The 16314-nt window shown below is 51.7% G+C and overlaps 1 protein-coding gene across 3 annotated transcripts in view; it reads right to left on the reverse strand.

Annotated features, from left to right (window-relative positions):
• The window catches only part of epas1b (endothelial PAS domain protein 1b), a 233889-nt gene that overhangs the window by 103482 nt on the left and 114093 nt on the right, over positions 1-16314 (reverse strand). For 2 of the 3 annotated variants that reach the window (XM_072510710.1, XM_072510693.1), the window contains exon 2: positions 13344-13534. In XM_072510710.1, the coding sequence (XP_072366811.1) occupies positions 13344-13534 (191 nt within the window). The remainder of the gene's footprint in view (positions 1-13343; positions 13535-16314) is intronic. The other variant, XM_072510702.1, reaches the window with a different exon arrangement.

Raw genomic sequence — 16314 nt, forward strand, 5'->3', positions numbered from 1 at the left:
CAGGTTTCCCTGCACTTAGCAGAGTTTTACCTCAGAGGCCAGAGGGGACTGGATGTCAGGGTCGGGGGATGGGCAGGTAGGTATGGTTGGAGCCTCAGGTGAGGGGGCATCGGGGGAAACCAGAACAATCTGATTGAAGGGGATTGCAAGATGGATATGCTGCCTCCAGCATATAAGTGCCCTCTCAATTCCACAGTCCTCGCCTCATTGTAGCCTTCCAAAGGCTCAGAAGTCTCACTTGTCAGTGAGCTCCAGAGTTATATTTGCATTGGTGCATACATATCAGACATGCATCCTCATTATAATATTTAAATTGGCAAGTTAAATTAATTTCTGGGAGCAAGTAAGCTGGTCTCTATCTACCAGAGGTAGGGTCGGTGGCAGGAATCAGGGGCGTCATTCTCCGACCCCCCGCCGGGTCGGAGAATGGCCGTTGGCCGCCGTGAATCCCGCCCCCGCCCCCGCCGAAGTCTCCGCTCCCGGAGATTGGGCGCGGCGGGAATCGGGCCGCGCCGGTTGGCGGGACCCCCCGCTGGATTCTCCGGCCCGGATGGGCCGAAGTCCCGCCCAGGAATTGCCTGTCCCGCCGACGTAAATCAAACCTGGTATTTACCGGCGGGACCAGGTGGCGTGGGCGGGCTCCGGGGTCCTGGGGGGGTGCGCGGGGCGATCTGACCCCGGGGGGTGCCCCCACGGTGGCCTGGCCCGCGATCGGGGCCCACCGATCCGCAGGCGGGCCTGTGCCATGGGGGCACTCTTTCCCTTCCGCCTCCGCTACGGCCTCCACCATGGCGGAGGCGGAAGAGACTCTCCCCACTGCGCATGCGCGGGAAACTGACAGCGGCCGCTGACGCTCCCGCGCATGCGCTGGGAAACTGACAGCGGCCGCTGACGCTCCCGCGCATGCGCCGCATTTCCGCGCCAGCTGGCGGGGAAACAAACGCCATTTCCGCCAGCTGGCGGGGCGGAAATCCCTCCGGCGTCGGCCTAGCCCGTCAGTGTTGGGGCTAGGCCGCCAAAGATGCGGAGCCTTCCGCACCTTTGGGCCGGCGCGATGCCTGTCTGATTGGCGCCGGCTTTGGCGCCAGTCGGCGGACATCCCGCCGTTGGGGGAGAATTTCGCCCCAGATTTTTAACACCTTGGGCGTCATTCTCCGCCGGCGGGAGTCTCCGTTTTGCCGGCGCCCGGGGGTTTCCCGACGGCGTGGGGCTGCCCCACAATGGGAAACCCCATTGACCGGCCGGTGTTACGGAGACTCCCGCCGGCCGGCCGGGGCAGGAATGTGGCGGGGCGGGGAGGAGAATTTCGCCCTTTAACTTCCCAACCCAATTCCCCTGTTTTTGGAGTTAGAATTTACTGATTATGTCTAAACTAACGTGGCAAGCAAGCATTCTAATCCTAGATTGTTGTATACACTGGATTCAGTCAGAGGCTATGGCAGAATGTTGTGGGTGGTGGGGTTTCCCACTCCGCTACCCAAACAATCAGTGGGGAAGACATACCCTCCACCCCCTATGCTGGCTGTCCAGCAGACACTTCACACTTAACAGGGGCATTAATTGGTTGGAGGTGAGACTCTGACCCTTACTCAGATGGAAGATATGGGCAATGGAAAGTCAGAAGAGCAGTATAATTTGATGTATTTTTTTGATTTTTCCCTTCCTCTTCCCCAAAACATACCCCACCTTAAAGTAGCAACCCACTTTGTGAAAGACGCCTGGCCTCAAGTTGTGCTTTGTTAGAACACTTCGCTACCTTATTGGGCTTCAACAATAAGTACATTTTAAAATCATAGTTCATGAGATCACAGTGTTTTTTTCCAGAAAGATATGGGTAATATAGTGAGATTGGCCACAGAGAAAGACAACATTGTTATCCACTGATTTGGTGCCGTACGGAAATTCAGAACCTATAGAGATAAGTATGTGATAAGCTGCTTAAATTCAAAGATACAGGCTGGAAGAAATCCAGGGGTTGAATCTTTATCATTAACTTCATTAGATTTCCTGTCTCTGAGGAAATAAAATTTGCACTGGCATAAAAACTAAATCAACAGGGGAATTTCCGATACTTTTCAATTATAATGCTGGCACTATTAGTTAAGTTCTAACGGTCTGATAAACCAATAAGCAAAAAATCATCAGACTTTTCAATATTTCTCTTTAAAAAGTTCTAATTGGGCTGTTAGGTCACTGTAGGCTGCAGCACCAAAATGCTGCACTACAGTGCTGGTACCCGGGTGCGCAGCCCTAATCCTCCCACACATTTAACTACCGACTGTAGTCACATCCCAGTGTACAGGTGCTAAATAGAGGCCTGCAGGGAGGGAAGTGAAAACAGGAAGAATCCTTTATGCCTGCTGCTATCACTCAATTCAATGCCCCATTTAGAATGGCAGAGCATCAGGTTGTGCATACTTCTCTCTGTGCAGAGAATAAGAATTATAAGGAAAACAAAACAAAACATTTCTGTCGTTATTTCATTATCAAATATCCTTCATAATTCTGGTAACGCAAGAGGAAAGCACACAATGTATTTCAAAAAGCAGCCCTTTTCACTGTTAATCCAAGCTTTACAAAACACCTGAAATACTGTGAACAGTTTTGGTCCCCTTATCTAATGAAAGATACACTCGCAATGGAGGCAGTCCTGAGAAGGTTCACGAGGTTGATCCCAAGTATGAAGGGATTTTCTTATGACGGGAGGTTAAGTAAGTTGGGCCCGCACTTCCGGTGGCGTTTGCAAACGGGTCGGCCGCATCGAGAGGAGCTCCCGCCGGTGGCCACTATTTGCAGCGCTTTTGGGGGTTTCCCCGATTCCGCCCCCCCCCCCCCCCCCGATTATTGTCGGCCTTTGTGTACGTCCCGGGCATCAAGCGGGGCCGGTTTGAAAACCGGCGAGGAACTACGCGCGGATGTCGGGTGGCTGGTGCTGAGGCGACGGGCCCAGCGCACGCGGATGTTGGCGCAGTGGGGGCGGAGCCAAACGGAGGTCGAGGCGGCAGGCCCGAAGCCAGGGCGCGGTGTAGGTGAGATGTCCCACATCGGGTGGCTCCCACCTAGAATGTGGTAAGAAGACTGAAGTCCGCTCCCAGGGGAATTCTGGAGGAATACAAAAAAGAAGAGAAAGAAGTTTTAAAGAAACTTGCTGAAAGTTTTTTTTTTCTTTTTTTCGAAGGAAGAATTTTTTGTTTTTCTATAAAATAAAATAAAAGTTTGAAGAAGGAAAGAAGGGTGAAAAAAAAAAGGAAAAATAATAAGTCGTTAAAGGATGCGAAAAGCAGCATTGAGGAACAGAGGAAACACGGGCTCGCCGTTGAATGAGAGGACCAGCAAAAGTGCTGACAAGATGGCGGATGCCGGATCACATGGTGGGGCCGCACTACTTACGGTGGAGAAGATGACTGAGGTGATGGCGGTGGAGCTGGAAAAGCAGTTTGCAAGGCACATGCAGGCTTTGAGGAAGGAGATGGCGGTCGCATTGAAGTCATTGGTGGAGGAGGCAATCGCCCCGGTGAGGGTGGCGGTGGCAAAGACATCGGCCGAGGTGAGAGAGCAGGGTAAGAAGATGAAGGAAGTGGAGGAGGCCATGTCGCAGCGCAGCGACCAGTTCACCTCAATGTGGGACGAGCTGCGGAGGATGGTGGAGGTCAACAGAGGACTCCGAGCAAACCTCGAGGACTTGGAGAACCGCTTGAGGCCGCACTGTTGCGTTGTGCTTCTTCGTGTAGCATAAGCTGCTTCCTTGATGTATGCTTTGACAAAGAAAGACCCAGACTTTGTCATGAGTTCAATATGTTTACTGAACTATTAACACAGTTCTTAAATGAGTTTGACTCTCCTGCTAATCTAACTGTAGTAACTCAGTCTAACTAAACCAGTCTGCTCTAAGCCACGTGCTGGGTGTGATGCTTCTGATCAACCCTGATGTACTCTCTAGATATCTGTCTGTGGAAAGAGATGACGTGTGGGTGCCTCGTGCCTTTTATAGTGAGATACCACCCCTGAGTGTCCTGCCTGCTCATTGGTCATGTCCTGTTCTCTGTGTTCATTAGCTGCCTGACTGTGCCTGTCTGTATATCGTTATCTGCATGTCTGCATATCATGACAGGCACAATGTGAGAATTGTGGGCTTGCCTGAAGGGATGGAGGGCCCAAGGCCAACAGAGTACTTCGCTAAGAAGTTGGCGGAGTTGATGGGGGAGGGTGAGAACCCCTCCCGGTACGAGCTTGACCGAGCTCATCGGTCATTAAGGCCGAAGCCCAAAGTGAATGAGCCGCCAAGAGCAGTAATTATCTGCTTCCATAAGTACTGCATGAAGGAGAAAGTGTTAAGCTGGGTGAAGCAGAAGCGCGAGGTGCAGTGGGACGGTGCTGGAGTTCGGATCTACCAGGACATGACGGTGGAGTTGGCAAAAAGACGAGCGGCGCTCGGGCGAGTGAAGGCGTCACTGGACAAAAAGAGGGTGCGATTTGGTATGGCATACCCGGCGAAGCTGAGGGTGACGTATGATGCCAAAGACTTTTATTTTGAGACAGTGGAGGTGGCTGAGGCGTTCTTGAGGGAAGAAGGCTTAGGACAGACGTGAGGAGCGGAGCTGGAAGATAGACAGGGGACTGTGATTGGGGAGCTGGAAAATGTCTAAATGCTATAACTTTCTTTTTACTGACATGTATTGTAACTTACTTCTCTTCACATTGTTACAGAGTTCAAGTTATTGGTTGGGTTGATTGGAATTCTGTGTTGCGACGGTTATATCTTATTTTAATGAATTGTATGGGTTGGATTGTTGTTTTGTTTTTTCTTTCTCTGGGACTGGGTGGGAGGGGACGGTATACCTTGGTGGGGGGAGCCCACTAGCTAACAAAAGTCGGCTAGTGAACCGAGGTGAGGTGAGAGGAGGGCTGCGGATTGGAGCCTGGTTATCAGGTTTCGATGGGCCTACAAGGCGAGCGAGGGGGCGGGGGGAAGGGATTGATGCTGGGAGATGTTTTTTCGAGAGGAAATGTAGGGAGGTTTTGGGAGGGGGGGGAAGGGTTCGATGTTAATAATGAATAGGGGCGGGTCAGGCTCATGGGGCAGGGCCCGGTGGTATGATGATGGTGGATATGAAGGGTGGGGGGGAGGGGGGGGGAAGAGACCCCCAGTTAGAATAGTCACGTGGAACGTGAGGGGGTTAGAAGGTCCGGTCAAGAGGTCAAGGGTGTTTGCGCATCTTAAAAGTTTGAAAGCTGATGTAGCAATGCTGCAGGAGACTCACTTGAGGGTGAAGGACCAGGTGAGACTTAAAAAGGGCTGGGTTAGTCAGGTGTTTCACTCTGGATTTGATGGAAGGGCTCAAGAGGTAGCGGTAATGGTCAGCAAAAGAGTACGCGTCCAGATGGAGAATGTGGTGGCAGATCAGGGGGGTAGATATGTGATTGTGACAGGGGCGCTGGAGGGGAGATTAGTGGAGCTGTTAAGTGTATACGGTCCCAATTGGGTCGATGTGGGATTCGCAAAGAAGGTGTTTGGGGCCATCCCTGACTTGGACACACACGAACTGATAGTGTGGGGTGACTGGAACTTGGTGCAGGAGCCAAGGTTGGACAGGTCACGGCCGCACTCGCTGGTCCCATCAGGGGGGGGCGAAGGCGTTGGCTGGGCTAATGGTGGAAATGGGAGGGGTGGACCCTTGGAGGTTTCTGCACCCGAGGGAACGGGAGCTCTCGCTTTTCTCAGCAGTCCATAAGGTATACTCGCGGATCGACGTTTTCGTGGTGGGGAAGGCTTTGCTGGCTGGAGTTCAGGGGTTGGAATACTCGGCAATTGCAGTGTCAGATCATGCTCCGCATTGGGTGGCTATGGTACGAGAGAAGGGGGCAGCGCAGAGACCGGGGTGGAAATTAGATGTGGGACTTTTAGGGGACCAAATGTTCTGTGACAAAATTGAAAAGGTAATTGAGGAATATGTAGGTTTCAACTGTGCGGGTGAGGTGTCGAAGGCTGTTGTCTGGGAGGCTCTAAAGGCGGTGGTGAGGGGGAAGGTAATTTTGTTTAAGGCCAGGGTGGAGAAAGAGCAGAGGTTGGAGTGCCAGAGGGTAATAGATGAGATGTTGGAGGTAGATAGGAGTTATGCAGAAGATGGGGACCCAGCGAAGCTGGAAAATGGGGACCCAGCGAAGCTGGAAAAGAGGAAGGAACGACAGGTGAACTTTGACCAACTATCTACCAGGAAGGCGGTGCGCCAACTGAGATGAGCAAGAAGTGCAGTTTACGAACATGGAGATAGAGGGAGGCAGCGGTAAGGGAAATTATTCAGGTGAGGGATAGGGCAGGAACGTTGGTGGTGGCTCCGGATCTGATTAACAAGGGGCGGGATTCTCCGACCCCCCGCCGTGTCGGATAATCACCGGGGGCTGGCGTGAATCCCGCCCCTGCCGGTTGCCGAAATCTCCGGCACCGGATATTCGGCGGGGGCGGGAATCGCACCAGTCGGCGGCCCGCAATGGGCCGAAGTCTCGCTGCTGGAATGCCTGTCCCGCCGGCGAGAATCAAACCACCTCTCTTACCGGCGGGACTAGGCGGCGCGGGTGGGCTCCGGGGTCCTGGGGGGGGGGGCGCGGGGCGATCTGGCCTGGGGGGTGCCCCCATGGTGGCCTGGCCCGCGATTGGGGCCCACCGATCCGTGGGCTGGCCTGTGCAGTGGGGGCACTCTTTTCCCTCTGCCTCGGCCACAGCCTTCACCATGGCCGACGCGGAAGAGACCCCCCCCGCGCATGCGCGGGGATGACGTCAGCAGCCGCTGACGCTCCCGCGCATGCGCGGACTTCCGCCGGCCGGCGAAGTCCTTTCGGCCCTGGCTGGCGTGGAGCCAAAGGCCTTTCCCACCAGCCGGCGGCGCACCAATCACTCCGGTGCAGGCCTAGCCCCTCAAGGTGAGGGCTTAGCCCCTAAAGGTGCGGAGAAATCCGCATCTTTGGGGCGGCCCAACACCGGAGTGGTTCCCGGCACTCCATCCCCCCGCCCTGCCTGGTAGGGGAGAATCCCGGCCAAGGGTTTGAGGAATTTTATGAGAGGTTGTACAGATCAGAGCTACCTGGGGGAGACCGTGAGATGCAGGAATTTCTAGATGGGTTGGACTACCCGAGGTTAGGGGAGGGGGACAGGGCTACATTAGAGGGAGCGATAGTGGAGCAGGAGAGAAAGGATGCGATTGTGAGGATGCAGTCGGGGAAGGTGGCAGGGCCAGATGGGTTTCCGGTGGAATATTATAAAAAATTCAAGGATAAGCTGGCACCCCTGAAGTGGGGATGTTTGAAGAGGCGATAAGGAAGGGGGTGTTGCCACAAACTTTGGGGCAGGCATCGATTTCCCTGTTGCTAAAAAAAGATAAGGATCCGACGGAGTGAGGGTCGCATAGGCCCATATCGCTTCTGAATGTGGACGCAAACGTATTGGCGAAGGTACTGGCGGGTAGGCTGAAGGAGTGCTTCCCGAAGGTGATAGGTGAAGATCAGACGGGGTTCGTGAGAGGGAGGCAGCTCTTTTCGAACGTTAGAAGGGTATTGAACGTGGTTATGGCACCGGCAGAGAGGAAGGAAACAGAGGCGGTTGTGGCATTGGACGCTGAGAAGGCGTTTGACCGGGTAAAATGGGTACTTGATGGCAGTTCTGGAGCGGTTTGGGATTGGACCAAGACTTGTGAACTGGGTAAAGCTCTGGATCCGTGGAACACATACAGGCCACCAACACTTAAAATAGTGCAACACTAATTTATTAAGTTAGAAACTGTTGAACACAATGTTAGATTAAACTACAGACCTATGCCTGTCCGAACCAGTCTATGCACTCAGCACATGGTGAGGATCTGTGCTGTAAGCTGTAAGCTCTGTCCTTGTAGGAGGCTGCATCCCGAATGAGCGGGAACTCTGATGCCCCCTGTCTTTATAGTGCTTGTGCTCTAACTGGTGATTGGCTGCGGTGTTGTGTGTGTTGATTGGTCTTGCTGTGTGTCCATCAGTGTGTGTGTATCTGCACCATGATATTCTGGTGTATATTATGACAGCTACTATATAAGGAGCTGAGGGCGAGTGTACGCACAAACAACATCAGCTCGAGATACTTTTCTCTCCACCGTGGAACTAAGCAGGGATGTCCCGCCGTGTTTGCACTCGCGATGGAGCCGTTGCCCATCGCATTAAGACGTTCGGGAGTATGGAAAGGAATAGTGCGGGGGGGGGGGAATAGACCATAGGGTGTCCTTATATGCCGATGACTTGCTGTTATACGTGTCGGAACCGAGTGTGTCGATAGGGGAAATATTGGAGCTGCATCGACTGTTTGGGTCTTTCTCGGGGTACAAACTAAATCGAGACAAGAGTGAGTATTTTGTGGTGTGTCGGTGGGGGCAAGGCTGCCATTCCGTAGGGCAGGGACTCACTTTAGGTACCTGGGGGTGCAGGTTGCCAGGGAATGGGACGTGGCTCCACAGGTACAACATTTCTAGTTTGGTGGGGAGAGTGAAAGCTGATCTGGCAAGGTGGGATAGTCACCCTCTGTCACTGGCGGGTCGGGTACAGGCGGTTAAAATGAACGTGTTGCCATGATTTCTGTTTATTTTTCAATGCCTGCCGATTTTCTTGCCAAAGGCTTTTTTCAGAGAGATTGAGGGAAGGATTACTTCGTTCATATGGGGAGGGAAGGTGGCCAGAGTTAGAAAGGTGCTGCTACAGAGGGGAAGACAGGCAGGGGGTTTGGATTGTCCAAATCTGATGTATTATTACTGGGCGGCGAATGTGGAGAAGGTGCGGAGCTGGGTCAGAGAGATTGATTCCCAATGGGTCAGAATGGACGAGAGTTTGTGCAGGGGGTCGGGATTGAAGCAACTAGCAACAGCGCCGCTCACGATAGCCCCGGGGAAATACTCAGTGAGTCCGGTAATAATAGCTTCATTGAGAATTTGGAGGCAGTTTCGCCAACACTTCGGGTTGGGGGCAGGGTCAAGGAAAATGCCGATTCGGGGGAACAGATTTGAGCCAGGGAGGTGGGATGGAAATTTTCGGAAATGGGGGGCGAAAGGGATCAAGACACTAAAAGATTTGTTTCTTAGGGGTCGGTTTGCAGGATTGGAGGAGCTGGAAGTGAAGTATGGGCTGGAGCAGGGGGAAATGTTTAGATACATGCAGGTTCGAGATTTTGCCAGAAAGGAGATACAGAGCTTCCCGGTGGAGCCGGCCTCCACATTGCTGGAGGAGGTGCTGACGACAGGAGGACTGGAGAAGGGGGTAGTGTCAGCGGTTTACGGAGCTATTTTGGAAGAGGAAAAGGCACCACTGGAAGGGATCAAAGCAAAGTGGAAGGAAGAGTTGGGAGAGGATATGGAGGAGGGGTTCTGGTGTGAGATGCACCGGAGAGTGAATGCCTCCACCATGTGCGCGAGGTTGGGGCTGATACAGCTGAAGGTGGTATACAGCGCACACTTCACGAGGGCGAGGATGAGCCAATTCTTTGAAGGAGTAGAAGATGCGTGTGAACGTTGCGGGGGGGGGGGGGGGGCGCTAATCACGTTCATATGTTTTGGTCCTGTCCAAAGCTAGAGGATTACTGGAAGGAGGTTTTTAGAGTAATTTCTAAAGTGCCACATGTGAAACTGGGCCCGGGCCCCCGGGAGGCCATATTCGGGGTGTCGGACCAGCCAGGGTTGGAAACGGGTGCGGAGGCAGATGTTGTAGCCTTCGCATCATTGATCGTCCGAAGGCGGATCCTGTTGGGATGGAGAGCAGCCTCTCCACCCTGTGCCCTGGCATAGCGGGGGGGGGGGGACCTGTTGGAATTACTGACTCTTGAGAAGGTTAAGTTTGAACTGAGGGGAAGGATGGAGGGGTTCTACAATTCATGGGCATTATTCATTGTGCACTTTCAAGAACTGGATAACATCGAACATTAGTTGGGGCGTGTGGGTGGGAGGGTTGGTGGAAGGGGACTGTGTGTGTTAATGGCGACTATGGGTGATTCCGGATTCCTTTTTGTCATTTGTTTGTGTGAACATGTGGGCTATTGTTTGGGGTTTGGTGGGAGGATGGGATCGTTATTGATATGGGGATTGACATATTTGTTACTGATTATTGTTTATTGTTGGGGAGAGTAAATTTGGGTGAAAATGTGAAAAAGGAGGAGAATAAAAAATATTTAAAAAGAAAATAAGTTGGGCCCCCACTCATTGAAGTTTAGAAGTATGAGAGGAACCGGGGGCGGGATTATCTGATCCTGAGGCTAAGTGTCGACGCCGTCGGAAACGCCGTCGCCTTTCCCAACGGAGTCAACACGGCCCCAGGATCAGCAATTCTGGCACCTATAGGAGGCCAGCACGGCACTGGAGTGGTTCACACCGCTCCAGCTGCAGGTCCGGCCGTGGAATGGGCGCCAAGGTATGCGCACATGCGCAGTGGGTCCGGCGCGAACCCGCGCATGCGCAGTCCCACTGTCATGTGAAAGTACCTTTAAGAAATAGGTGTTTAAGAAATGTACCTTTAAGAAATGGAGCTGCTCATGTTACTGGAGTGATGTCAGAGTGTGGGTGGAGCAGAGCTCTACTTCTGCTTTTTAGTTTCAGTTTGAGAAAAAGCTTGGTTGTGTGTGTTTTTCAGTGAACTGCATCTGAAGTTTTAACAAAGAGCTGTACCGTTGATCTCTGCCATCCAAAGACTAGCTATGTGTGGTAGTCACCAATAGCAGTATTATATGTATTACGGTAAGACACGTATAATAGACGTACATGAGTAAATCCCTGCCTGCTGTCTCTGCCCAGTAGGCGGCGTATAAATGTGTGTGCTCACCGGTGCTGCAGCCATTCTGGTGGCAGCTACAGGAGGCACAGCTTCTTTGCTCAATAAAGCCTCGATTATTCCACTACTCTCGTCTTTGTGGTAATTGACATTCACTATGGATCATTTCGTGAAATCAGAATTGTAAAACGTCACATTATTGAATGTAAACCTAATGAATGAAATGAAATGAAATGAAAATCGCTTATTGTCACGGGTAGGCTTCAATTAAGTTACTGTGAAAAGCCCCTAGTCGCCACATTCCGGCGCCTGTTCGGGGAGGCTGGTACGGGAATTAAACCGTGCTGCTGGCCTGCCTTGGTCTGCTTTAAAAGCCAGCGATTTAGCCCAGTGTGCTAAACCAGCCCCTGTTGCTCCTGCTAATGTGCTCTTGTTTAGCGATTTGTTAAGGGTTTTGGATGTTAAGAGAACAGCATACAGGTTACTTAGTGTTGTATTCTTTGGGGGGTGTATTTGAATTATTGGTTGCTAAGATATTCACTGCTGGTTTTAAAAAGGTTAACTTGAGTTCATAGAATAAACATTGTTTTGTTTTAAAAAATACTCGTCCATTTCTGCTGTACCACACCTGTAGAGTGAGCCGTGTGCTCCCCATACCACAATCTATCAAAAGTTGTGGGTCAGGTGAACTACATGATACACTTTGGGATTCTCTAAACCCTGGCCCATAACACCACCGGCGCGATTTCCACCCATGCGTGGTGTCTCCCTTGTCCAGCCGGCCCCGACCCAACATGGCGCAGGAGTACAGGTGCCGGTGCGGAAGAAAGGTGGCCGGGAGACAGCGAGGCTGGCCCGCCGATTGGTGGGTCTCGATCGCGGGTCGGACCCCCCTCCCCCCAACAAGTCGCCCCCGGACCCTTCAACGCCGAGGTCCCGCTGGCTCAGAGCAGGTTAGAATGGCGCCGGCGGGACTGTTTTTTTTTTTACGGCCCATCCAGGCCGGAGAATCGTGGGGGGACTGCGTAGAGCGGCCCCCGACTGGCGCCGCGCCGACCACGCCAGTCCCAATGGCGCCGATTCTCCGCTCTGCGGAGAATCGCGTCCCGGCGTCGGGGCGAGATTCATGCAGCCCGCCAGCGATTCTCCGACCTGACGCGGGGTCGGAGAATCCCGCCCCTTATTGAGATTTATAGGATTCTTGGGGGACTTGACAGGGTACATGCTGAGAGAATTCTTCCTCTTGTTGGGAGAGTCTAGGACCAGAAGGGTAAGGGGTCGCCTATTTAAGATGGAGATGTGGAGCAATTTTTCCTCTCAGAGGGTAGTAAATCTGTGGAATTCCTTACTGCAGAGAGCTGTAGAGGCTGGGCCACTAAGTATGATCAAGGCTGAGATGGACAGAGTTTTAATTAATAAGGGAATCAAGGGTTTAGGGCATAAGGCAAGAAAGTGGTGTTGAGGATTATATCGGATCAGCCATGATCTCATTGAATGGTGGAGCAGACTCGATGGGCCGAGTGGCCTACTCCTGCTCCTACATCTTACGCTCTTATGGTTGGGGAGGGGGAAGGAATGCTAATTCAATGAAAACTACTGTCATATTCAGCATATAACACACACCAACTACAATTTGCACGCATCACTTATGAAGGGTAATTTATGATTATTGCTCCTATTTGCTCTTGAACTGAGTGGTTTGCTAGTCCATTTCAGGGGACAGTTAAGAGTCAACTACATTGCTGTGGGTCTGGAATCACATGTAGGCCAGACCAGATAAGGACGGCCGATTTCCTTCCCGAAATGACAATTAGTGAACCAGATGGGTTTTCATGACAATTAATGATAGCCTCATGGTTACCATTATTTAGACTAGCCTTTCAATTCCAGATTTATTAATTGAACTTAAATTTGCAAGCTGCTATGGTGGGATCTGATCTGGGGTATTAGTTTGGGTGCATGGATTACCACTACACCACCATCTCCCCATGCTCTTCACACATTTGTGCTGGCTTTCCTTAATTAATTTGTGTTTGGCAAAGTGACTATTAATTTTATCCTAAATTATTTTTTCTAAAAGCTTTCCCACCACATTGGAATATTATAGCCATTGCTTCCAGAATTTCCACTGTCACTTCCCTCAGTATCCTTGGAATCATCTCATCTGGCCCTGGTGACTTATCAACTTTAAGCACAGCCAGCCTATCACATAACCTGCATCTCGATGTTTGGTATACACTGGATTATGCTACATTGCCCCCGATTCACCAGCAACAGACATCAGAAAATTGGACATTCCAGCAGCATGTATCAACTTCTCCCAATCGTCTGTCCACTCATTTTAATAGGTGAAAAACAGGTGGAGTGGCACCAGAATCCTTGATGCATACTCACTGCAAAAAAAATTTCCCAACCAGGAACACAGTTTCATAAAACTAGGCTCATAATACACGGCTAGCTTGCGATGCGAATCTGTGACAGAACCACAGTTTGCACTAATATATATATTACTTCTAACCTTAATTTATTTTGTATTATCTTAACCAACTTTGTATTAATCCAAGATTCAATCGTACCTGAACTCAAAAGTTTTCGAGTACACAAGAAACTAATTGTCAGGCGCATGATAGATGCTTTGTCCAGGTGTGTGCTGACACTGTGTGGCAGTGGCAACTGGTGAGCCATCTCATAAAACACTTCCGTCTCTTTGCTCCTTCTGCATCTTGCTGCATCCCTCGATTTCTCCTTCCTCCTCTCCGAGTTACTTCTGAAAGCAAACAGTGCAAGTTTAATTCAGGGCTCTCAATCAACAGATTCCACAGAACAAACATCACAGTTGCATAAATCAGGCATATTGAATTCCGTAGATAGAAGCTTTTTGTTCATCCCAAAATCTAGAATGAACGACATACCTGCAGGTACCTCCACGCCATCCAATCTTCATTCACTAATAGCCCACCAATTGCCTCCCCTGAGACTTAAACTGGCCCTCAAATTGATGTAATTGGAGGGTGGGATTGACATCATCATGCCCCTAGACCCCTCAACCCCAAGTTCACAACCCGTATTCATTGACATTGCTCCCGACATAATTTTTACTTGATGGCCAAGTAACTTGAAAGAAAAGTTGTAAATGGGGAATTCTGGTCTGCCCCAATCCATAGAATCCCTACAGTTCAGAAGGATTCCATTCGGCCCATCGGGTCTGCACCGAACCTCTGAAAGAACATTCTACCTAGCCCACGACCCTGCCCAATCCCGGCAACCCCACCTAACCTTCACATCTTTGGACACTTCAGGGTAATTTATCATGGCCAATCCTCCTAACTTGAGGGCAGCACGGTGGCGCAGTGAGTTAGTTCTGCAGCCTCACGGCACCGAGGTCCCAGGTTCGATCCCGGCTCTGGATCACTGTCCGTGTGGAGTTTGCACATTCTCCCCGTGTTTGCATGGGTTTCGCCCACACAACCCAAAAATGTGCAAAGCTAGTTGGATTGGCCATGCTAAATGTGTTAAAAGAACACATTTAATTGGAAAAAATGAATTGGGTACTCTAAATTTTTTTTTAAAAGGAAAGAAAAAAATCCTCCTAACTTGCACATTATTGGACTGTGAGAGGTAACTGGAGCACTGGGAGGAAACCCACGCAGACATGAGGAGAACATGCAAATTCCACATAGTCAGCTGAGGCTGGAAATGACCCCGGGTCCCTGGCACTGTGAGGCAGCAGTGCTAACCACTGTGCCAAATCAAATCCAAATCAAAACTTTTTTTGTGACATTTTTCTGTGTGTGCTAAATCAACAACATTGTTAACTATGATTAATCTTGTGCACAGAGGAAAACTTCACACAGTATGCAATATTGGATTTACATTAACAATGTATTCAATTTCACTAGTTCCATCATGTGTTATGAATGTCGGACACAGGGGGCGAAATTCTCCCCAAACGGCGCGATGTCCGCCGACTGGCGCCCAAAACGGCGCCAATCAGACGGGCATCACGCCGCCCCAAAGGTGCGGAATGCTCCGCATCTTTGGGGGCCGAGCCCCAACATTGAGGGGCTAGGCCGGTGCCGGAGGGATTTCTGCCCCGCCAGCTGGCGGAAACGGCCTTTGTTGCCCCGCCAGCTGGCGCGGAAATGACATGTCGGGGCGGCGCATGCGCGGGAGCGTCAGCGGCCGCTGACAGTTTCCCACGCATGCGCAGTGGGGAGAGTCTCTTCCGCCTCCGCCTTGGTGGAGACCGTTGCGGAGGCGGAAGGGAAAGAGTGCCCCACGGCACAGGCCCGCCCACGGATCGGTGGGCCCCGATCATGGGCCAGGCCACCGTGGGGGCACCCCCCCGGGGTCAGATCGCCCCGCGCCCCCCCCCCCCCAGGAGCCCGCCCACGCCACCTTGTCCCGCCGGTAAATAGGTATTCTAATTTATGCCGGCGGGACAGGCAATCTATCGGAGGGGCTTCGGCCCATCCGGGCCGGAGAATCGAGCGGGGGGGCCGGCCTACCGGCGGGGGGTCGGAGAATGACGCCCAGGGAGTGCAGGAGGCGAAAGAGGCCGGTATTCTGGCCTTTGCGTCCCTGGTAGCCCGGCGGAGGATCTTGCCCATGTGGAAGGACGTGAAGCCCCCCAGTGTGGAAGCCTGGATAAATGACATGGCAGGGTTCATTAAGCTGGAGAGGATAAAGTTTGCCTTGAGCGTGTCTGCGCAGGGGTTCTTCAGGCGGTGGCAACCGTTCCTAGACTATCTCGCGGAGCGTTAGAATGAGGTCGGTCAGCAGCAGCAGCAATCCAGGGAGGGGGGGGGGGTCTCTTTCAGGGGGGGGGGTAGTTGGGCGGGCGGGGGAGGGGGCTTTCCCCTAGGGGTACTTGTAAAAAGCATATGGGAGGGTTATTATATGCGGGAGAAACCCATTGTTTCTGTAGTATGTTTGATTGATATGTTTATGTTTTGTTCTGTTCTTTTCTCTTTCTCTTTTCTGTTACGGGGGGGTTTAATTGATTGAAAATTTTTGTTGGAAGAACTTTGAATAAACATTTTTTTTCTAAAAATGAATGTCGGACACAAACCATGAACTGGATTTAACCCACCCCTCCGACGGGTTTGAAGGTGGTGGCGAGACATGGCTCATTAAATCCAGTGGATGGCCTCCCACTGCTTACCCACCCATTCTTGCCCCCATCACAACTATACCAGTGGTGGGGATGGCGTCAGCAGATCCACCCACCAGTGGGCCATTGGAGGACCTTAATGGATCCGTAATACCAGCATAAGGGCCTCACCCCACCACCTACAGGATTTTAACAGCAGCAGAAATGCTGCAGCCAAATCAGCAGGGTATCTGTGGTGGGTGCAAAGGGGGGCGGGTGTGGGGGGTGGAGGGGAGGTCCTGCTTCAATGGGACCTCTTTCCCCATCCAAAGGCTCCCTTCAAGATTTTACCCATTCTCTTAGGGTAACCCTCCCTCACTTGACCTCTCAAACCTCAGTTCCCTGCCCGCTCGCCGAGGCCTGCCAGTTTAGCAACATATCCACAAACCTTGTCC

The sequence above is a fragment of the Scyliorhinus torazame genome, chromosome 1, assembly GCF_047496885.1.
Source record: "Scyliorhinus torazame isolate Kashiwa2021f chromosome 1, sScyTor2.1, whole genome shotgun sequence".
Classification (NCBI taxonomy): domain Eukaryota; kingdom Metazoa; phylum Chordata; class Chondrichthyes; order Carcharhiniformes; family Scyliorhinidae; genus Scyliorhinus; species Scyliorhinus torazame.